This window comes from Panulirus ornatus, chromosome 35, assembly GCF_036320965.1.
Source record: "Panulirus ornatus isolate Po-2019 chromosome 35, ASM3632096v1, whole genome shotgun sequence".
NCBI lineage: Eukaryota > Metazoa > Arthropoda > Malacostraca > Decapoda > Palinuridae > Panulirus > Panulirus ornatus.
The window spans coordinates 19,684,363-19,708,799 of NC_092258.1; the positions used below are offsets into that span (position 1 = coordinate 19,684,363).

At 41.1% G+C, this 24,437-nt stretch overlaps 1 protein-coding gene across 1 annotated transcript in view; it reads left to right on the forward strand.

Moving 5' to 3' along the window:
* Positions 1 to 24,437, forward strand: part of LOC139760197 (transcription factor A, mitochondrial-like) — a 133,976-nt gene that overhangs the window by 45,220 nt on the left and 64,319 nt on the right. Inside the window, exon 3 of the mRNA XM_071683131.1 lies at positions 7,173 to 7,275. Coding sequence (XP_071539232.1) covers positions 7,173 to 7,275 — 103 coding nt within the window. The remainder of the gene's footprint in view (positions 1 to 7,172; positions 7,276 to 24,437) is intronic.

Here is a 24,437-nt window from a genome sequence, read left to right on the forward strand (position 1 = left end):
TCACCGGTTTCTCCTCCTATGGGACTTGTGTGGGAGGAACAAGTGGTTCCTAGACCCGGGAGCAGCCTTTACGTGCTCAAGCGAACTGAACTTCTGTATATGTGCAGCAAGCTGTGGTGATTACTCGTGATGGCGGAGAAGGATCAACTTGAAAGAGGACGCGCGGCTGCTCGAGGATGGTGTATGAGAGCCTCCAAGGCTTTGCTGACTTTGCTTGAACTGCCAATTGTGTCCAGGGTGCAGCTGGAAGACGCTATAGCGGATTTAGATAAGCGTCTAGACACCTTGGACCGAGTTCAAGCGGAATATGAACTGACAATAAGTGACCCTGAGTTGTTGGAAGCAGACCTGGACAAAGCAGATAGTTTACGCAGTGGTATTAGAGCTGTTCGGGTGCAGGCTGGCGAACTGTTGGCAAAACTGGATAAGACTGCCGTCCATGAAGGGTCGGGAAGTAGTGAAGATAAGTCTGCAAGTGCAAGCGCAGTCTGTACTAGTGCCAGTGTAAACCTTCCACGGCTCGACTTGCCGAAGTTTAGTGGTGAACTAACCCAGTGGCAGTCATTCTGGGATTTGTTCGTGGCCATGGTAGACGACTCTACTCTACCAGCCATCAGCAAGTTCACCTATCTGCAGGCCTTATTGGAAGGTGAGGCCAAGTCTGTCATCCAAGGCTTGTCACTTACTGCAGGTAATTATGCTTTGGCCTATAATCTGTTGAAGGTGCAGTATGAGAAGCCAGAGAGGATTATCTTCGCCCACATTCAAGCTCTTCTTGGCTTGAGCCTGCCGTTCAAGCCTCAAGGATCTATGACTCATGTGTCCACCTTGAGGAAGCTACAGGATGACCTCCTGATCCACATCAGGAGTTTGGAGGCACTGGGGGTAAGTGGCAGTGAGTTTGGCCTCTTCTTCACCCCAGTGATTTTGTCTCGTCTGCCGAGTGACATCCGTTTGGAGTGGTCGAGGGAAGGATCGGGCCACGAAAGGGATCATGCATGGTTGCTGGATTTTCTTAGGAAGGAGATTGAGTGCCGTGAATGCTCAGACTCCTTTAAGGACGTGACTACTGCTGCAGGGACAGACGGCCGCAGGTTGAGGGAGTCTGAGAGAAGAAAGAAGTCTCCTAGTTCTGCATTTGCTCTTCAGACAGTTTAGAGACATATTCAGGTGGGTGTGGATTTTGTAATAAGTCCCATTCCAGTGAAAAGTGCTTTAAAGTTATCAAACTTCCACGTGCAGAACGACTGGAAAATATTCGTTCTGCTGAGCTGTGTTTTAAGTGCTTAAAAAGGGGGCATGTAGCTAGAGGTTGCAAGGCAAAGTGCTCTGAGTGTAAAGGCAACCATAATGTCCTTCTCTGCTCAAAGGATAATGTTTCACCTAAGGGTAGGGCTGTTAGTCAGCCGGCCAAGGAGAGTGAAGGGGAAACGGGAGATACCAATGTTATGCCTGGTGATCTAGTTGGTGTTTCTCATTCTTCACAGTTTAAACAAAGGTGTTGTGTCTTGCCGACAGCAAAAGTTAAAGTGCATGGAAGGCATGGCAAGTACAGTGAAGCTACCTTGTTGTTCGACTCTGGGGCAGATCGATCCTATGTGTCGAGTGAATTTGTAAGGAAGGTTAGGCCGACATGGGTATCTTCTGAACAGATGTCCTATTCTGCCTTTGGGGGAAGTAAGAGTTCTAGATCTACCCAGTGTAATATTTATGACCTGAATTTAGTGGATGTTGATAATGAAATAGTGTGTTTACTTGCAGCTGAAGTGCCCACAATATGTGCTCCATTATTACGTCCTTGTGTTCCAGCTGAAACCCTACTGCCCTTTAAGTCTGTGCAGTTAGCAGATGAGTACGAGCAGGACAGGAAGGTAAATGTTGACATTTTGATAGGACTTGATGGCTATTGGAAATTTGTAATCCCCAACAAGAATTTGCAGGTTGAGGGACTAGTGGCTCAAGAGACGGTGTTTGGTTGGATCCTGTCTGGGAATTGTGCTTCGGCATCCAAGGGAAATGTTAAGTTGTCTCAGATGTTATGCATTAACAATTTCAATGAGAATGAGTTACATAAGTTTTGGGATTTAGAGTCAGTGGGAATTTGTGACAAGGAAGTATATCCTGATGTTAGCAACCATCCTGTGTTAAAATCCTTTTCAGAGACAGTTAAGTTTAAGGATGATAGATATGAGGTTGCTCTTCCCTGGAAATCAGAACATAAGTGTAGCCTCCAAAATGATGAAAGGCTTGCAAGGAAAAGTAGTCCATTTCTGTTGAACGCAACTGTTAAACATCATCTTAAAAGCTTTCCTGATTCTGAAGTTATTGCAGAGCTAAAGGATAACATATATGTGGATGACTGGTTATCAGGAGCTGACAGTGCAGAGGAAGCCTTTGCTAAGTTTGATGAGGCGCGGTCAGTTCCATCCAAGGCCAGTATGACACTTTCAAAGTGGAGCTCGAACTGCAATGCCTTAAAAGACAGATTTAATGACTACTTAGAGCCCAGCAAGCATGCAGAGACAAAGATTCTTGGTTTACATTGGTGTTTGACTAGAGACAGTTTTCATTTGATTGTTTAGAATTGAAGGATCTTGAGGTAGCATCCACAAAGAGAGCAGTTCTTAGTGTCATCAGTAAATTATTTGATCCTCTTGGCCTTCTATGCCCAGTAATCATGATGGCAAAAATTATGTTCCAAGATATTTGGAGACTTGGATTTTCTTGGGATGAGATCTTGCCTACAGAATTGCAACACCGGTTTCAGAAGTGGGTTCAAAATATAAAAGTTCTTAACACATGGCAAGTTAATCGTTGTTACTTTCCAGAACTTGTATGGAACAAGCTACAAAATGTAGAACTGCATGCCTTTGGAGATGCTTCCAAGAAGGGGTATGGTGCCTGTGTATACTTGAGAGTTCCTGATAATGATGGGTCATTTAAGGTAATCTTAGTTCTAGCCAAAGGAAGGGTAGCACCTATCAAGAAATTGTCGGTGCCTAGGTTGGAATTAATGGGTGCTCTTTGTGTGCTAGGCTATCTGTATTTGTGAAGACTTCCCTACACTTAATTGATGCACACATGTACTGCTGGACTGATTCTAAAGTAGCATTGTCATGGATAAAGGGAGACCCTGATAGATGCAAGACCTTTGTAGCGAATAGAGTAACTGAGATTCAGAGTTTAATCCCCCCAGTTCAGTGGAAGCATATTCCTGGTAAAGATAATCCAGCAGCCCTTATTTCCAGAGGTGCCTTTGCTGAAGACTTAATTTCCTGTACCTCATGGCTGAATGGTCCTGCTTGGCTCTCTGAACACTTTACTCCCATGCAACAGGATGAGGTACCAGCAGCACTGCCCATTGTAGAGGAGGTATTCCCTGACAGCCCAGTGACATGCTTAGTGTCCGAGCATCCATCAGTAGGGATTGGCTACGCCCGCTGGGGTCATTTTACAAACGCTATTAAATGTGTAGCTTGGGTAATAAGGTTTGTGAACAATTGGAAACCTCATGCTGTTAAATTTTTGGGCCCTTGTCTTATACAGAGTTAGATCAAGCTAAGACAAAGTTAATAATTTGTGTTCAGAGAGAAAGGTACAGCCAAGAGATCAGTGCCTTAATGCTTGGAAAGTCACTCCCTAAGAGTTCTGACATTAGGAAATTCAATCCCTTTATGGATGAAAATGGTCTTTTGAGAAGTAAGAGTCGGCTGGACCAGGCTGAATTAAGTTATGATCGCAAGTATCCTATGATTATTCCAGCAGGTCACATTGCCAAGCTGTTAGTTAGTTTCCAACATGTATTTCTGAAACACGCTGGTGTTTCCACTTTAATTTCAACATTAAGATCTTGTTACTTAATTGTCGGATTAAGAAAGCTTGCTAAGGTAGTCTGTAGAGAGTTTATGATTTGTCGTAGACATCACTCACAAGCTTGCCGTCAGCCTGTAGCTCCTCTCCCAGGACTAAGAATTAACTCTGCTCCTCCTTTCTGTGTGACAGGTGTAGATTATGCTGGACCACTGTTTTGTGTTGATTTTCCATGCAAGAAGCTGTACATTTTGTTATTCACTTGTGGAGTTGTCCGTGCAGTACACTTAGAGTTGACTAACTCTATGTCTTATGATGATTGCTTACTTGCCTTTCGTAGGTTTTCTGCCTGAAGAGGCCTTCCATCAGTTATTTACCATGACAATGCCAAGACTTTTATTAGTATGTCTAAACAATTGCATCAGTTCTTTGGCACCCTTGCTCCCCAGTGGAAGTTTGTTGTACCCCATGCTCCATGGTGGGGAGGTTGGTGGGAAAGATTAGTCCGATCTGTTAAATTAGCTCTGAGAAAGACTCTTGGTATAAAATGTTTAACAAGATGTGAGCTAGAGACTACCTTACATGAAATTGAGGCATGTGTAAATTCCAGACCCTTAACTTTTGCCACAGATGATCCTAATTCTGTAAGCCCTTTAACACCTTATTTTTTAAATTGGACGCACTGCTGGATTTCATAGAGAGCTTAAAGGTGATTGCCAGGTTCCTGAAATGTCACATAAGGACCTATGTGATCGAGAAAGCCTGAGACATCAACAACTTGAGAAGTTTTGGAAAGTGTGGGTGTCTGACTATTTATTGAATTTACCCCCTATCATTACAGGTTTCATACCCAGATGTAAACTGGAGAGGGGATCTGTAGTGCTGGTTCGGGAAGATAATTCTCCTCGTTTGCAATGGCCCCTTGGAGTGATTGTTGAGCTAATCCCTGGGAAGGATGGAATAATTCATAGTGTCAAAGTTAAGACTGCAAAGGGAGTAATTAGTAGGCCAGTACAAAAACTGCATAACTTGGAGCTTTCATCTGCAGGGGAGGAAGCTACAACAGATGAAGCTCATAGTCCCTTACCACCAGCAGATGCCTTCCCAGCATATGCTCAATGTTCTGATGAGGCTCACTCCATGACACTGTCGTCAACTTATGTGTCTACAAGAGGACGAACTGTAAAGCCTCCTCGGAGACTGAATATGTGAGATAGGAGGGTTTGAGGTGTATTGTAGATTTAGGTTGATGATCAGTATAGTCCCTTTGGGTATTGTTTATTGTTTTATTGTATCGTTTGCTTCCCAGGGTGAGGGTTGAGTTGACTCTCAGTGAGACATTTGTATTTATACATCCTGATGCCATATGATCATGTTGTTGAGAGTAAGGATAGGAGTTGTTAAAGGTACTCCTATGGTGGGGAGATGTTGGTGCCAGACGTATGAAAGTTGACCGAAAATAGTGGAATGACGCATATAATCCATTGTGGACACGTCAGTCTGTAAGATGCCTTATTGAATGTATAAGATCGTAAGATGCCTTATTGAATGTATAAGATCCCATTGTTGTTTACTGGCTGGAAGAGATCATGTTTACTCAGCGAAGTAAATAAACTCAGTACACCACGAGACTCGAGCTGTTTGATACCACCCATGTGTTGCTCCGCCTCGCGAGTTGTTTTTCACCGGTTTCTCCTCCTATGGGACTTGTGTGGGAGGAACATATAGAAACCAGTGAAGGGGGCAATTGGGGAAGTAGTAAAAGGTAGTGATGAGTGGAGGAGATGGAAAGAGTACTTTGAATGTCTGTTGAATGTATTTGATAATAGAGTGGCAGATGTAGGTTGTTCAGGTTTAGGAGATATTTGAAGTGAGAGATTTATGAAAAGTGGTTTAGTGAAGATGAAAGAGGCAGTGAAATCTCTGTGTAAGATTAAACATGGTAAGAAGTGGATGGTATTGCTGTTGAATGTTTTAAGAAAGTGGATGAATGTGTTGTTGATTGGGTACTTAGGATTTTCTGTGTATGTATGTATGGGTCATAGTGAAGTGTTGAAGGATTGCTCAATACTTGTATAGTGTTGTTGTAGAAAGGCAAGGGTGATAAACGTAAGTGATGAAAGACCAGAGGTACAAGTTTGCTAAGCAAGCCTGGTAAATTGTATGGGAGGGTGGTGACTGAAAGGGTAAAGGCATGTGCAGAACATCAGATTGTGGAGGAACATTAAAATTTCAGGAGTGTTGGAGGATGAGTGGATCAGGTGTTTACTAAAATGATTGTGTAGGAAATGCTTAAAGAAACATAAGGGTTTATTTTTGGCTTTTATGGATTTGGTAAAAAACATATGATGTAGTTGATAGAGATACTTTGTGGAAGGTCTTGTAGATATATGATGTTTGAGGGTAGCTGCAAGAAGCAGTGAGTTTTTATCAAGAAAGTTTTTTGTGTGATTAGGTAGAGAGGAGAGTAAGTAGTTCTAGGTGAAGTTTGGTCTGTGGTGTCCCCAAGGCTTTTTAATTTGTTTTTGGATGGGGTGGAGAGGTAGGTAAATGCAAGGGTCTGGGAGAGAGGGGTTCCTGGGAAGTGAGTCCCTTTTTGTTTGCTAATGACACAGCAATAGTGGCAGATTCAAGTTAGAAATTGCAAAAGTTGGTGACTGAGTTTGTGTGGTGTATGAAAGGATGAAGTTGAGTAAATGTTAATAAAAACAAGGATTTTAGTTTAACTGTGGAAGAGGGACAGGTTGGTTTAAGTGTGAGTTTGAATTGAGAAAATATCGAGAAAGTGAAATGTTTTAGATTCTTGGGAGGACATGGCTCTGAATGGAACCTTGGAAACAGAGGTGAGTTATGGGATGGTTGAGAGGGTGAAGGTTTTGGGAACTAGAGGAATGCAGAGAGAGCTTGTTTTCTTAGAGGGTGAAAATGGGTATATCTGAGGCGTAGTCTATTGATGAAGATGCGCAGATGAGGGTGGTTGTGTTGGAAATTACATGTTTAGGAATTATATTTAGTTTGAGGTTGTTTGATCGAGTCTCTTGTATTTGTGTGAATAAGCTTTTCTTTGCATGTTCCTGGCTCTACCTTGCTGATGTTGGAAATGATGAACAATTGTGAAAGAATAATCTTTTTCCATACAGTATCATTCCAATCATATCCCACTCAATTTTCTTACATTTGAGAAATGCTTTTTTATTTTCATATTCTTTTATAAATCAATTGAAAAATTTTTGCTAGATAAAAAACATTTTGTTATTTTGTTCATTTCATTTTTTCCTTAAAACTTACAGATAAAGATCAAAGGACCTGCATTATATCCACTTTACAAGTAGGCAGATGACAACTTTTTCTTTATGTTTCAGAAATTTTTGTGAAGACATCGCAGGAGTGGAAAAGTCTCACCCCGAATGAAAAGGAGAGGTGGATATCAGAGTATGAAAAAGAGAAGTTTGTTTATGATACTAGGTAAGTGTGATAGGCTTGCTATTTTTGTTGCATATACTTGGTGTCATAGATAGAGGAAGGTTGAAAGGGAAGAGGGTGTCCAAGAGTGATATGGAAGGTTGGACTGGAGGCTTTTAGGTATTAGGGCCTAAACAATCAGGTTGGTTTGAAGGGTGCATTGGATAAAATGAATTGGATTGATTGGGTACATAGGGAGCTTAAGTTTTGTCGTTAGGCTGTACTTGGGGCATATGAAGCAGTCAAGTTAAACCATGGAATAGTCTGTTGGGCTTGACTATGGGTGATATACTCTGATTTCAGTACATTATGCATAACATCTAGAGTGTGTATATGTAAATCAGGCCATGGCATGTTTGTTTCTGAAGCTCCCTTGCAGAGGTGCAAGAAGCAGTAAGTATAAAGAAATTGTTCATTTTTAAGATCTAACTAATTTTCATTTATAAGAGCACCAGTTTTGTGTATGTATCCTTATAAGCATTGTATTTATATTTGTATTTTCCTGTTTGTATGTATACACTGTACCTTAACCTTTCTGCCCCATGATGATCTTCTATGAGGCTCTTGAAGCACTTAGGAAGCTGGCTGTACCCAGAAGGTGGGACCACTGGTCAAGAAGTATATTGTTGTGTGTGTTTGTCTTTGATGGATGAGATCAGGACAGTTGTGTAGTAAGTGTTCAGCATCATCAGTGTGGAAGTTTAATCATTTTGATTATGAGGGACCTTGTGATAAGTTGAATCAGTGTCTATCGTACTGGAGAGATGTGTTGTGTCGAAAAGTGATGAAAATGTGTAAAGCGTATGTCTGAAAGTGTCGTTTCAAGTGAATGTATTTGGTTGATTGGTGTATAAGACTGGGTTGGTTGGACACTTCTTCAGTACTAGTCTGGTCATTAAGATCTGTATGTATGTGTTGTGACTGTCTAATGGTTGTTGGGGGAGAATGTATCTGTAAGTATAGGTTGCTGAAATGTGAAGAATGATAAGCTGCTTATTTCTGCTCAGGAGTTGGTGGTTGGTTATGGAGTTATGAGGATGGGAAGGGTCTAGGGCTATTGCAGAGAGCTGGTGCCAAGCATATTGAGGTGAAATTGTGCTGAAAGTATTTTTGTTGCATTATGCATGAGTTCAGTGTTTATTGTTGTGTGGTTTGTAGATTATTTATGAGTGCTTTTGATAGAGTGGATAACCAGACAGGTGAGGTTTAGTTTAGAGTGGAGTATATTAATTGTCGATAGCTGTGAAGAGCTGTGAGTGATTATGTAAAGAATGTTAGTAGCAGTAGATAGAGGTAGTAGGCAGAAACATTTAGATGGGAGCATTAGATAGAAACATCAAGTAGAAGTAGTAGAGAAGAGCATTATGTTGAACCTCTGCAGACACTGCCCTAGTGTTGCCCTCTGCCAGTGGCTTATTTAGGGTGAGGCATAAAGGCTAATAAGCGGCACTGGAATTCACTAGTTATGGAGACTGTATCACCATGGCCACCCCCGTGAGGGAGTTCCAGTTGGAACAGGCATCAAAGATATAGATAGATAGATAGATAGATAGATAGATAGATAGATAGATGGTAGAGAATGCCAAGAGATTTTTGTTTCTTTTTGTCCACATCTAGTTTGGTACTAGTAAGTGTTCTGAGGGCATTTAGTTTGTTGCTTTTTTATTGATGTTTTTGGTGTTAAAAGTGATGTCCTTTGTGTTGAATGTCATAGCCAGAATGGTTGGAATTTTGTTGTGGGAATTGTTGACTATGGTTGGAATTTTTTTTGAGTGGGAGTTATTGACTATTCAAGATGAAGGGAGGATTCAGGGTAGATTCATGTCTCATATGGGTCAATAGGATAGTTTTCTTTGCTGATGAAGACATTCTGTTGAGATTGAGCCAGTGTTGTAATTATAGCATAGTATTTCATGTTTGTCAGTTCTTGGTAGTGTTGGGATCTGTGATGTGACTGTAAGGTCATCTGTATACGAAACACCTTTCACACTGGTCTGCAAGTGGTTATGGAAGTTCATGTAGGAAGCGATTGAAGAGGGTTGGAGAAAGAATTGCTCCTTTGGAAATCATTTATAGAGCTTGGGGATTTTTAAGGTGAAGCAAGAAAAAGTGAAAGCTAGGAAATGGCTAGCACAGGTATGACTAAAGAAAGAGACAGGAACACTAACTAAGGCATGAAAGGAGAGGGAGAGAGTGGAAATCAGGAAACTTCTAGCACAGATATGAATGCAAAGGGGACAGTGATGCTGACACAGGTATGGAAGTATTAGGAGGGAAGGAAAGCAGAAGCCAGAAGCCTCTCTCAGGCCAGGCCACAGAAACAGAGAGGGTGAGGTACTATGCAGTTAATGAACAACAAAGCTGAGGTATGGACAAAGTTTGTGGATACTTCATCAATGGAAGTTTCATGTATGGCAGGATTGGCATATTGTACTGAGGAAAATGTAAATTTAAACACCCTTGAAAATGTTTGGACTGGCTTAAGAAAGGTAAATGCCAGTATTGGGAAGGATATAGTTTCTACTATCCACAATTATGCAGATAATCACCAGAGTCTTGGTGCTGCTTGAATGAGTGCTGTGAGAACCACCACATATCAGGGACAATGAAGCATATCCCTTGTGCCCTTCACAATACATGTCCTTCTTTAGTCAGAGACACAGGGCCAAACAGAAGCAAGGAAGAACTCCCAGAGAAGAATATGACAATGGCATCCCTCTTCAGAATGGTGAAGAAACTGAAAGAACTCTGTAGTTTTCAGCAGAGCAGAGCATATTAACCCCCTAGAATAACATAGAGACAGTCCTTGTAATGTCCTATATATATGGAAACATACTGGGATTTATGCCTCATAGAACAAATAGAATCCTATTTATAAATGGCTTGTTAAATGAGTCAGATGTAGTATTTGTGGCCTTCCCTGAAACACACTAAAGGCTTCATGAAGAGTGAAGTGTGGATCCCAGCCTACAACTTGTATAGGTGTGACAGGACCGATCATGTGGAGGAATTGGCCTGTATGTATATAGTAGATACTCTTATAAATGCAGAACTTTTGAAACCTTCAATGATCTAGCAGAAGCACTCATTGTCAAGGTTGAATGAATAAGAAACTTAGTCTTGACCTCCTTTGAAACGCAACTCCAGATATTCTTATAAAATGCTGACACTGGAAGCGGCTCAGGTGAAGAGTTGCAAAAAAAAGTAACTCAGACTTTGAAAAGTTCTCTCTCAGCCAACAAATAAAACCAACCACAGGAAATAAAACCCTGGACTTAATCTTTTACTAATAATGTGAACCTGATATGTGATATTTCCATTTCAAACACCTTATACTCTCATCTCAACCTAATCAAAGTAAAAACAAACCTGGATGGTAAACTGCCAAGTTAGAACACACGTCACGATCCTAACTGCCTTCGACTACAATGGGTCTTGACCCCTTAACACATTAACCCAGGCTTATGTTCTGAGATAACTTTTTTGGTTGATATTCTGCTGCCTCTAGGTGAAAGTCTAGAGTGACATCTGTAAACACCAAACCCAAATTTGTACCCATCACATTTCAAAAAATAGATGGGTCAGGATAACTAATACTCTTGAAAACAATCAATAAAACAGTATATTACAAGTATGACAAAATGCAAATTATAATCTGAACATAAGGTGGACACTGTGGCAGACTAGCCATTGAAACATTTATTCTAGTTAGATCTGTAATTTATGGATTTCCATGAATACTGCTCTCTTTCCTTCTGTGAATAATGCCTATACCCATATCATATGATATGACAACAATAAGGGCAAATATAACCTGATTACATAGAGAAACCAGTGTGCATGTCTAGTCACCCAGAAAGTAACGAGCAGAGAGAGCCAACCTGTTTTACAGCAAATTAGCTCCAGCTCCCAAAATTATTGTATTAACTTAACAAGCACTTCTTTGTGCATAAAAGTAATAACTATGTAATTTATATGACAAAATAATGTCAGTGACATAATAAAAGAATAGAAGATTGATAACATTTTTCAAATCTGTAAAAGAATTTATAATGGTATAGTCAGGGACATTGTATAAAACAAAAACATTTCTTTTTGAAAGTATCTGAAAAAAGGAAATACATGACACACATCAGTGGAATATTATGAGGAATTTTAGCTTTAATAGCAAATGGATAAATTAGAAGGATGTAATCATTAAGATGTCTCCAACACAATGCGAAAACCATGCTGAGTACCAAAACAAAGGAAAAATGTGTGCATGACAAGACCACCTTGGTACTCCATAGACAATAGACATATATCAGTGAAAAGAAAGCTCAAATGGCCTTGGTTGAAATGCGAAAAACAAGCACTCTACAGGAAGCAGAAAAGAATTACAGACGTACAGGAGAAGACACAGCTCATCCAGTAAAGTAAAGAAAACCCAATCAAGTGAATTATCAAACATAACCAATAGAATTAAAATGCATAAAATGCAGGAAAAAGAAGTAAAAGCCTTTAATGAAACAAGAAATATCCCAAAATACTTCTTGTTTGCAAAATGCACATAAGCAGTGCTTAGCAACTCTGCACCTAATCATGTTTTGACAGCTCACCCAGCAGAGAAAAGAAAACCCAGTGAAATGAATTGTCAGACATAACCAATAGACTGAAAATGTTTCATAAGATGCAGGATAAAGTAGAAAAAGCCATTAATGAAATAGAAAATAACCCAAAATACTTCTCATATGCAAAATGCATATCAGGAATGCTCAGCAACTCTGTTACTAATCAGGTTTTTTCCCAATAACTATGACCTGGAACATTTCCAAAGACATATCTTTCACTTCCTCCAAACTTCATAAATACTCTCCATGTCTTGTCCTATTTTGTTTCATACTTCTTTCTTACCCCTGGGGATAGGGGAGAAAGATTACTTACCATGCATTCTGCGCATGTCATAGAAGGCGATTAAAGGGGGCGGAAGCAGGGGGCTAGAACCCCCTCTCCTTCTATTTGAATTTCTAAAAAGGGAAACAGAGGAAGGAGTCAAGTGGGGAGTGCTCATCCTCCTCGAAGGCTCAGATTGGGATGTCTGAATGTGTGTGGATGTAACCAAGATGAGAAGAAAGGGGAGATAGGTAGTATGTCTGAGGAAAGGAACCTGGATGTTTTGGCTCTTAATGAATCGAAGCTTAAGGATAAAGGGGAAGAGTGGTTTAGGAATGTCTTGGGAGTAAAGTTAGGTGTTGGTGAGAGGACAATAGCAAAGGAAGGAGTAGCACTTCTCCTAAAGCAGGAGTTGTGGGAGTATGTGATAGAGTGTAAGAAAGTAAATTCTAGATTGATGTGGGTAAAACTGTAAGTGGATGGAGAGAGGTGGGTGATTATTGGTGGCTATGCACCTGGGCATGAGGAGAAGGATCTTGAAAGGCATGTGTTTTAGGAGGAGCTGAGTGAATGTGTTAGCAGCCGTGATGCACGAGACTGGGGTATAGAGATGGATGATTTGAATGCGAAGGTGTGTAACATGGCAGTTGAGGGTATAATTGGTGTACATGGGGTGTTCAGTGTTGTAAGTGGAAATGGTGAAGAGCTTGTGGATTTGTGTGCTGAAAAAGGCCTGGTGATTGGGAATACCTGGTTTAAAATGAAAGATATACATAAGTATATGTATTTGAGTAGGAGAGATGATCAAAGGGTGTTATTGGATTATGTGTTAATTGATAGGCGTGTAATAGAGAGACTTTTGGATATAAATGTTCTGAGAGGGGCAGCTGGAGGGATGTCAGATCACTTTCTTGTGGAGGGAAAGGTGAAGATTTTTAGAGGTTACCAGAAAAGTAGAGAGAATGCTGGGGAGAAGAGAGTGGTGAAAGTAAGTGAGCTTGGAAAGGAGACTTGTGTGAGGAAGTACCAGGAGAGATTGAGTGTAGAATGGCAAAAGGTGAGAGCAAATGACATGTGGGGAGTGGGGGAGGAATGGGATGTATTTTGGGAAGCATTGATGGCTTGCACAAAAGATGCATAAGGCATGAGAAAGATGGAAGGTGGGCAGATTAGGAAAGGTAGTGACTTGTAGGATGAAGTAGGGATGAGGTAAGGTTGTTAGTGAAAGAGAAGATAGAGGCAGATTCTTGCAGGGAAGTAGTGCAAGTGACAACGAGATGTATAAAAGAAAGTGGCATGAGGAAAAGAAGAAGGTGAAGAGGTGAAAAAGAGGGCAAATGAGAGTTTGGGTGGGAGAGTATCATTAAATTTCTGGGAAAATAAAATTATGTTTTGGAAGGAGATAAATAAAGTGCATAAGACAAGAGAACAATTGGGAACATCAGTGAAGGGGGCAAATGGGTAGGTAATAACAAGTAGTGATGAAGTGAGGAGACGGAGTGAGTATTTTGAAGGTTTGTTGAATGTTTTTGATGATAGAGTGGCAGATATAGGGTGTTCCATTTGAGGTGGTGTGTGAAGTGAGAGGGTGAGGGAGAATGGTTTGATAAACAGAGAAGAGGTAGTGAAAGTTTTGCTGAGGAGGAAAGCTGGCAAGGCAGCAGGTTTGGATGGTATTGCAGTGGAATTTATTAGAAAAGGGGGTGACTGCGTTGTTGATCGGATGGTAAGGATATTCAGTGTATGTATGGATCATGGTGAATTGCCTGAGGATTGGTGGATTGCATGCATAGTGCCATTGTACAAAGGCAAAGGGGATAAAGGTGATTGTTCAAATTACAGAGGCATAAGTTTGTTGAGAATTCCTGGAAAACTATATGGGAGTGGTATTGATTGAGAAGGTAGAGGCATGTACAGAGCATCAGATTGGGGAAGAGCAGTGTCGTTTCAGAAGTGGTAGAGGATATGTGGATCAGGTGTTTGCTTTGAAAATGTATGTGAGAAATTCTTAGAAAAACAGATGGATTTGTATGTGGCATTTATGGATCTAGAGAAGGCATATGATAGGGTTAATAGAGATACTTTGTGAAGGTTTTAAGAGTTTATGGTGTGGGAGGTAAGTTGCTAGAGGCAGTGAAAAGTTTTTACCAAAGATGTAAGGCATATGTACGAGTAGGGAAAGAGGAGTGTGATTGGCTGTCAGTGAATGTCGGTTTGCAACAGGAGTGTGTGATGTCCCCAAGATTGTTTAATTTGTATATGGATGGGATGGTTAGGAGGTGAATGCAAGAGTTTTGTAGAGCAGGGCGAGTATGCAATCTTTTGTGGATGAGAGGGCTTGGGAAGTGAGTCAGTTGTTGTTTGCTGATGATACAGTGCTGGTGGCTGATTCGGGTGAGAAATTGCAGAGGTTGGTGACTGAGTTTGGTAAAGCGTATGAAAGGAGAAAGTTGAGAGTAAATGTGAGTAAGAGCAAGGTTATTAGGTTCAGTAGGGTTAAGGGACAAGGTAATTGGGAGGTAAGTTTGAATGGAGAAAAACTGGAGAAAGTAAAGTGTTTTAGATATTTGGGAGTGGACTTAGCAGTGGAGGGAACCGTGGAAATGAAAGTGAGTCTCAGGGTGGGGGAGGGGGGAAGGTTCTAGGTGCACTGAAGAATGTGTTGAAGACGAGAACATTATCTTGGTGAGAAAAATTGGGTATCTTTGAAGGAATAGTGGTTCCAAGAATGTTATATGGTAGTGAGGCATGGGCTATAGATAGGGTTGTGCAGAGGAGGGTGGATGTGTTGGAAATGAAATGTTTGAGGACAATATATATTGTAAGGTGGTTTGATTAAGTAAGTGAAAGGGTAAGAGGGATATTTGGTAATAAAAAGAGTGTGGTTGAGAGAGCAGAAGAGTGTGTGTTGAAATAGTCTGGACATATGGAGAGAATGAGTGAGGAAAAATTGACAAAGAGGATGTATATGTCAGAGGTCGAAGGAAGAGGTGGGATACCAAATTGGATGTGGAAGGATTTAGTGAAAAAGATTTTGAGCGAATGGGGCCTGAACATACAGTTGGATGAAAGGCGTGCAAGGAATAGAGTGAATTGGAACGATGTGGTATACCAGGGTCGACGTGCTGTCAATGGACTGAACCAGGGCATGTGAAGTGTCTGGGGTATGCCATGGAAAGGTCTGTGGGGAACTGTGGTTTCGGTGCATTACACATGACAGCCAGAGATTGAGTGTGAACAAATGCCTTTTATTGTCTTCCTGGCTCTACCTCACTGGGGGGGGGGTGTCCTATTTTGTGTGTGGCAAGGTAGTGACGAGAATGGATGAAGGCGGCAAGTATGAATATATACATGGGTATATATGTATGTGTCTCTGTATGTTTATTTATTTATATTTATATTTTATTATAATTTGTTGCTGCCTCCTGCGTTAGCGAGGTAGCGCAAGGAAACAGACGAAAGAATGGCCCAATCCACCCACATACACATGTATATACATACACGTCCACACACGACGCAAATATACATACCTATACATCTCAATATACACACATATATACACACACAGACACATACATATATACACATGCACACAATTCACACTGTCTGCCTTTATTCATTCCCATCGCCACCTCGCCACACAATGGAATAACATCCCCCCCTCCCTCATGTGTGCGAGGTAGCGCTAGGAAAAGAATACAAAGGCCCCATTGGTTCACACTCAGTCTCTAGCTGTCATGCAATAATGCCCGAAACCACAGCTCCCTTTCCACATCCAGGCCCCACACAACTTTCCATGGTTTACCCCAGACGCTTCACATGCCCTGATTCAATCCACTGACAGCACGTCAACCCCGGTATATCACATCGATCCAATTCACTCTATTCCTTGCCCGCCTTTCACCCTTCTGCATGTTCAGGCCCCGATCACTCAAAATCTTTTTCACTCCATCTTTCCACCTCCAATTTGGTCTCCCACTTCTCCTTGTTCCCTCCACCTCCGACACATATATCCTCTTGGTCAATCTTTCCTCACTCATTCTCTCCATGTGCCCAAACCATTTCAAAACACCCTCTTCTGCTCTCTCAACCACGCTCTTTTTATTTCCACACATCTCTCTTACCCTTACATTACTTGCTCGATCAAACCACCTCACACCACACATTGTCCTCAAACATCTCATTTCCAGCACATCCACCCTCCTCCGCACAACTCTATCCATAGCCCATGCCTCGCAATCATACAACATTGTTGGAACCACTATTCCTTCAAACATGCCCATTTTTGCTTTCCGAGATAATGTTCTCGACTTCCACACATTCTTCAAGGCTCCCAGGATTTTCGCCCCCTCCCCCACCCTATGATCCACTTCCGCTTCCATGGTTCCATCCGCTGCCAGATCCACTCCCAGATATCTAAAACACTTTACTTCCTCCAGTTTTTCTCCATTCAAACTTACCTCCCAATTGACTTGACCCTCAACCCTACTGGACCTAATAACCTTGCTCTTATTCACATTTACTCTTAACTTTCTTCTTTCACACACTTTAACAAACTCAGTCACCAGCTTCTGCAGTTTCTCACATGAATCAGCCACCAGCGCTGTATCATCAGCGAACAACAACTGACTCACTTCCCAAGCTCTCTCATCCACAACAGACTTCATACTTGCCCCTCTTTCCAAAACTCTTGCATTCACCTCCCTAACAACCCCATCCATAAACAAATTAAACAACCATGGAGACATCACACACCCCTGCCACAAACCTACATTCACTGAGAACCAATCACTTTCCTCTCTTCCTACACGTACACATGCCTTACATCCTCGATAAAAACTTTTCACTGCTTCTAACAACTTGCCTCCCACACCATATATTCTTAATACCTTCCACAGAGCATCTCTATCAACTCTATCATATGCCTTCTCCAGATCCATAAAGGCTACATACAAATCCATTTGCTTTTCTAAGTATTTCTCACATACATTCTTCAAAGCAAACACCTGATCCACACATCCTCTACCACTTCTGAAACCACACTGCTCTTCCCCAGTCTGATGCTCTGTACATGCCTTCACCCTCTCAATCAATACCCTTCCTTATAATTTACCAGGAATACTCAACAAACTTATACCTCTGTAATTTGAGCACTCACTCTTATCCCCTTTGCCTTTGTACAATGGCACTATGCACGCATTCCGCCAATCCTCAGGCACCTCACCATGAGTCATACATACATTAAATAACCTTACCAACCAGTCAACAATACAGTCACCCCCTTTTTTAATAGATTCCACTGCAATACCATCCAAACCTGCTGCCTTGCCGGCTTTCATCTTCCGCAAAGTTTTTACTACCTCTTCTCTGTTTACCAATTCATTTTCCCTAACCGTCTCACTTTGCACACCACCTCGACCAAAACACCCTATATCTGCCACTCTATCATCAGACACATTCAACAAACCTTCAAAATACTCACTCCATCTCCTTCTCACATCACCACTACTTGTTATCACCTCCCCATTAGCGCCCTTCACTGAAGTTCCCATTTGCTCCCTTGTCTTACGCACTTTATTTACCTCCTTCCAGAACATCATTTTATTCTCCCTAAAATTTAATGATACTCTCTCACCCCAGCTCTCATTTGCCCTCTTTTTCACCTCTTGCACCTTTCTCTTGACCTCCTGTCTCTTTCTTTTATACATCTCCCACTCAATTGCATTTTTTCCCTGCAAAAGTTGTCCAAATGCCTCTCTCTTCTCTTTCACTAATAATCTTACTTCTTCATCCCACCACTCACTATCCTTTCTAATCTGCCCTCCTCCAACGCTTCTCATGCCACAAGCATCTTTTGCGCGCTCCATCACTGATTCCCTAAATACATCCCATTCCTCACCCACTCCCCTTACATCCATTGTTCTCACCTTTTTCCATTCTGTACTCAGTCTCTCCTGGTACTTCCTCACACAAGTCTCCTTCCCAAGCTCACTTACTCTCACCACCTTCTTCACCCCAACATTCACTCTTCTTTTCTGAAAACCCATACAAATCTTCACCTTAGCCTCCACAAGATAATGATCAGACATCCCTCCAGTTGCACCTCTCAGCACATTATCATCCAAAAGTCTCTCTTTCGCGCGCCTGTCAATTAACACGTAATCCAATAACGCTCTCTGGCCATCTCTCCTACTTACATACATATACTTATGTATATCTCGCTTTTTAAACCAGGTATTCCCAATCACCAGTCCTTTTTCAGCACATAAATCTACAAGCTCTTCACCATTTCCATTTACAACACTGAACACCCCATGTATACCAATTATTCCCTCAACTGCCACATTACTCACCTTTGCATTCAAATCACCCATCACTATAACCCGGTATCGTGCATCAAAACCACTAACACACTGATTCATCTGCTCCCAAAACACTTGCCTCTCATGATCTTTCTTCTCATGCCCAGGTGCATATGCACCAATAATCACCCATCTCTCTCCATCAACTTTCAGTTTTACCCATAATAATCGAGAATTTACTTTCTTACATTCTATCACATACTCCCACAACTCCTGTTTCAGGAGTACTGCTACTCCTTCCCTTGCTCTTATCCTCTCACTAATCCCTGACTTTACTCCCAAGACATTCCCAAACCACTCTTCCCCTTTACCCTTGAGCTTCGTTTCACTCAAGAGCCAAAACATCCAGGTTCCTTTCCTCAAACATAGTACCTATGTCTCTTTTTTTCACATCTTGGTTACATCCACACACATTTAGGCACCCCAATCTGAGTCTACTAGGAGGATGAGCACTCCCCACATGACTCCTTCTGTTTCCCATTTTTTTTAGAAAGTTAAAATACAAGGAGGGGAGGATTTCTGGCCCCCACTCCCGTCCCCTTTACTTGCCTTCTACGACACGTGAGGAATGCGTGGGAAGTATTCTTTCACCCCTATCCCCAGAGATAATATATATATATATATATACACACATACATACATATACACACATACACACACATACACATACACATTATATATATATATTTATATATATATATATATATATATATATATATATATATATATATATATATAATAAGTAAATATATATTTTTTTTTTTTTTTTTTTTTTTTTTTTAGACTTTGTCGCTGTCTCCCGCGTTTGCGAGGTAGCGCAAATATATATATATATATATATATATATATATATATATATATATATATATATATATATATATATATATATATATATATATATATGATAAATAGATATAAAAATATATATATATATATATATATATATATATATATATATATATATATATATATATATATATATATATATATATATATATATATTTATATATATTTATATATATTTATATATATTTATATATATTTATATATATTTATATATATTTATATATATTTATATATATATATATATATATATATATATATATATATATATATATATATATATATATATATATATATATATATATATATTTTTTTTTTTTTTTTTTTCTTGTCGCTGTCTCCCGCGTTTGCGAGGTAGCGCAAGGAAACAGACGAAAGAAATGGCCCAACCCCCCCCCCCCATACACATGTATATACATACGTCCACACACGCAAATATACATACCTACACAGCTTTCCATGGTTTACCCCAGACGCTTCACATGCCTTGATTCAATCCACTGACAGCACGTCAACCCCGGTATACCACATCGCTCCAATTCACTCTATTCCTTGCCCTCCTTTCACCCTCCTGCATGTTCAGGCCCCGATCACACAAAATCTTTTTCACTCCATCTTTCCACCTCCAATTTGGTCTCCCTCTTCTCCTCGTTCCCTCCACCTCCGACACATATATCCTCTTGGTCAATCTTTCCTCACTCATTCTCTCCATGTGCCCAAACCACTTCAAAACACCCTCTTCTGCTCTCTCAACCACGCTCTTTTTATTTCCACACATCTCTCTTACCCTTACGTTACTCACTCGATCAAACCACCTCACACCACACATTGTCCTCAAACATCTCATTTCCAGCACATCCATCCTCCTGCGCACAACTCTATCCATAGCCCACGCCTCGCAACCATACAACATTGTTGGAACCACTATTCCTTCAAACATACCCATTTTTGCTTTCCGAGATAATGTTCTCGACTTCCACACATTCTTCAAGGCCCCCAGAATTTTCGCCCCCTCCCCCACCCTATGATCCACTTCCGCTTCCATGGTTCCATCCGCTGCCAGATCCACTCCCAGATATCTAAAACACTTCACTTCCTCCAGTTTTTCTCCATTCAAACTCACCTCCCAATTGACTTGACCCTCAACCCTACTGTACCTAATAACCTTGCTCTTATTCACATTTACTCTTAACTTTCTTCTTCCACACACTTTACCAAACTCAGTCACCAGCTTCTGCAGTTTCTCACATGAATCAGCCACCAGCGCTGTATCATCAGCGAACAACAACTGACTCACTTCCCAAGCTCTCTCATCCCCAACAGACTTCATACTTGCCCCTCTTTCCAAAACTCTTGCATTTACCTCCCTAACAACCCCATCCATAAACAAATTAAACAACCATGGAGACATCACACACCCCTGCCGCAAACCTACATTCACTGAGAACCAATCACTTTCCTCTCTTCCTACACGTACACATGCCTTACATCCTCGATAAAAACTTTTCACTGCTTCTAACAACTTTCCTCCCACACCATATATTCTTAATACCTTCCACAGAGCATCTCTATCAACTCTATCATATGCCTTCTCCAGATCCATAAATGCTACATACAAATCCATTTGCTTTTCTAAGTATTTCTCACATACATTCTTCAAAGCAAACACCTGATCCACACATCCTCTACCACTTCTGAAACCACACTGCTCTTCCCCAATCTGATGCTCTGTACATGCCTTCACCCTCTCAATCAATACCCTCCCATATAATTTCCCTGGAATACTCAACAAACTTATACCTCTGTAATTTGAGCACTCACTCTTATCCCCTTTGCCTTTGTACAATGGCACTATGCACGCATTCCGCCAATCCTCAGGCACCTCACCATGAGTCATACATACATTAAATAACCTTACCAACCAGTCAACAATACAGTCACCCCCTTTTTTAATAAATTCCACTGCAATACCATCCAAACCTGCTGCCTTGCCGGCTTTCATCTTCTGCAAAGCTTTCACTACCTCTTCTCTGTTTACCAAATCATTTTCCCTAACCCTCTCACTTTGCACACCACCTCGACCAAAATACCCTATATCTGCCACTCTATCATCAAACACATTCAACAAACCTTCAAAATATATATATATATACGCAGGGAGTGCTCATCCTCCTCGAAGGCTCAGACTGGGGTGTCTAAATGTGTGTGGATGTAACCAAGATGTGAAAAAAGGAGAGATAGGTAGTATGTTTGAGGAAAAGAACCTGAATGTTTTGGCTCTGAGTGAAACGAAGCTCAAGGGTAAAGGGGAAGAGTGGTTTGGGAATGTCTTGGGAGTAAAGTCAGGGGTTAGTGAGAGGACAAGAGCAAGGGAAGGAGTAGCAGTACTCCTGAAACAGGAGTTGTGGGAGTATGTGATAGAATGTAAGAAAGTAAATTCTCGATTAATATGGGTAAAACTGAAAGTTGATGGAGAGAGATTGGTGATTATTGGTGCATATGCACCTGGGCATGAGAAGAAAGATCATGAGAGGCAAGTGTTTTGGGAGCAGCTGAATGAGTGTGTTAGTGGTTTTGATGCACGAGACCGGATTATAGTGATGGGTGATTTGAATGGAAAGGTGAGTAATGTGGCAGTTGAGGGAATAATTGGTATACATGGGGTGTTCAGTGTTGTAAATGGAAATGGTGAAGAGCTTGTAGATTTATGTGCTGAAAAAGGACTGGTGATTGGGAATACCTGGTTTAAAAAGTGAGATATACATAAGTATACATATGTAAGTGGGAGAAATGGCCAGAGAGCGCTATTGGATTATGTGTTAATTGATAGGCGCGTGAAAGAGAGACTTTTGGATATTAATGTGCTGAGAGGTGCAACTGGAGGGATGTCTGATCATTATCTTGTGGAGGGTAAGGTGAAGATTTGTAGAGGTTTTCAGAAAAGAAGAGTGAATGTTGGGTGAAGAGGGTGGTGAGAGTAAGTGAGCTTGGGAAGGAGACTTGTGTGAGGAAGTGAATGTTGGGGTGAAGAGGGTGGTGAGAGTAAGTGAGCTTGGGAAGGAGACTTGTGTGAAGGAAGTACCAGGAGAGACTGAGTGCAGAATGGAAAAAGGTGAGAACAATGGAAGTAAGGGGAGTGGGGGAGGAATGGGATGTATTTAGGGAATCAGTGATGGATTGCGCAAAAGATGCTTGTGGCATGAGAAGAGTGGGAGGTGGGTTGATTAGAAAGGGTAGTGAGTGGTGGTATGAAGAAGTAAGATTATTAGTGAAAGAGAAGAGAGTGGCATTTGGACGATTTTTGCAGGGAAATAATGCAAATCAGTGGGAGATGTATAAAAGAAAGAGGCAGGAGGTCAGGAAAAAGGTGCAAGAGGTGAAAAAGAGGGCAAATGAGAGTTGGGGTGAGAGAGTATCATTAAATTTTAGGGAGAATAAAAAGATGTTTTGGAAGGAGGTAAATAAAGTGCGTAAGACAAGGGAACAAATGGGAACTTCAGTGAAGGGGGCTAATGGGGAGGTGATGACAAGTAGTGGTGATGTGAGAAGGAGATGGAGTGAGTATTTTGAAGGTTTGTTGAATGTGTTTGATGATAGAGTGGCAGATATAGGGTGTTTTGGTTGAGGTGGTGTGCAAAGTGAGAGGGTTAGGGAGGATGATTTGGTAAACAGAGAAGAGGTAGTAAAAGCTTTTTGGAAGATGAAAGCCAGCAAGGCAGCGTGTTTGGATGGAATTGCAGTGGAGTTTATTAAAAAAGGGGGTGACTGTATTGTTGACTGGTTGGTGAGGTTATTTAATGTATGTATGACTCATTGTGAGGTGCCTGAGAATTGGCGGAATGCTTGCATAGTGCCATTGTACAAAGGCAAAGGGGACAAAGGTAAGTGCTCAAATTACAGAGGTATAAGTTTGTTGAGTATTCCTGGTAAATTATATGGAAGGGTATTGATTGAGAGGGTGAAGGCATGTACAGAGCATCAGACTGGGGAAGAGCAGTGTGGTTTCAGAAGTGGTAGAGGGTGTGTGGATCAGGTGTTTGCTTTGAAGAATGTATGTGAGAAATACTTAGAAAAGCAAATGGATTTGTATGTAGGATTTATGGATCTGGAGAAGGCATATGATAGAGTTGATAGAGATGCTCTGTGGAAGGTATTAAGAATATATGGTGTGGGAGGCAAGTTGTTAGAAGCAGTGAAAAGTTTTTATCGAGGATGGAAGGTATGTGCACGTGTAGGAAGAGAGGAAAGTGATTGGTTCTCAGTGAATGTAGGTTTGCGGCAGGGGTGTGTGATGTCTCCATGGTTGTTTAATTTGTATATGGATAGTGTTGTTAGGGAGGTGAATGTAAGGGTTTTGGAAAGAGGGGCAGGTATGCAGTCTGTTGTGGATGAGAGAGCTTGGGAAGTGAGTCAGTTGTTGTTTGCTGATGATACAGCGCTGGTGGCTGATTCATGTGAGAAACTGCAGAAACTAGTGACTGAGTTTGGTAAAGTGTGTGAAAGAAGAAAGTTAAGAGTAAATGTGAATAAGAGGAAGGTTATTAGGTACTTTAGGGTTGAGGGTCAAGTCCATTGGGAGGTAAGTTTGAATGGAGAAAAACTGGAGAAAGTGAAGTGTTTTCGATATCTGGGAGTGGATCTGGCAGCGGATGGAACCATGGAAGCGGAAGTGAATCATAGGGTGAGGGAGGGGGCGAAAATTTTGGGAGCCTTGAAGAATGTGTGGAAGTCAAGAACATTATCTCGGAAAGCCAAAATGGGTATGTTTGAAGGAATAGTGGTTCCAACAATGTTGTATGGTTGCGAGGCGTGGGCTATGGATAGAGCTGTGCGGAGGAGGGTGGATGTGCTGGAAATGAGATGTTTGAGGATAATATGTGGTGTGAGGTGGTTTGACCGAGTAAGTAATAATAGGGTAAGAGAGATGTGTGGTAATAAAAAGAGTGTGGTTGAGAGAGATGAAGAAGGTGTTTTGAAATGGTTTGGTCACATGGAGAGAATGAGTGAGGAGAGATTGACCAAGAGGATGTATTTGTCAAAGGTGGAGGGAAGAAGGAGAATTGGGAGACCAAATTGGAGGTGGAAAGA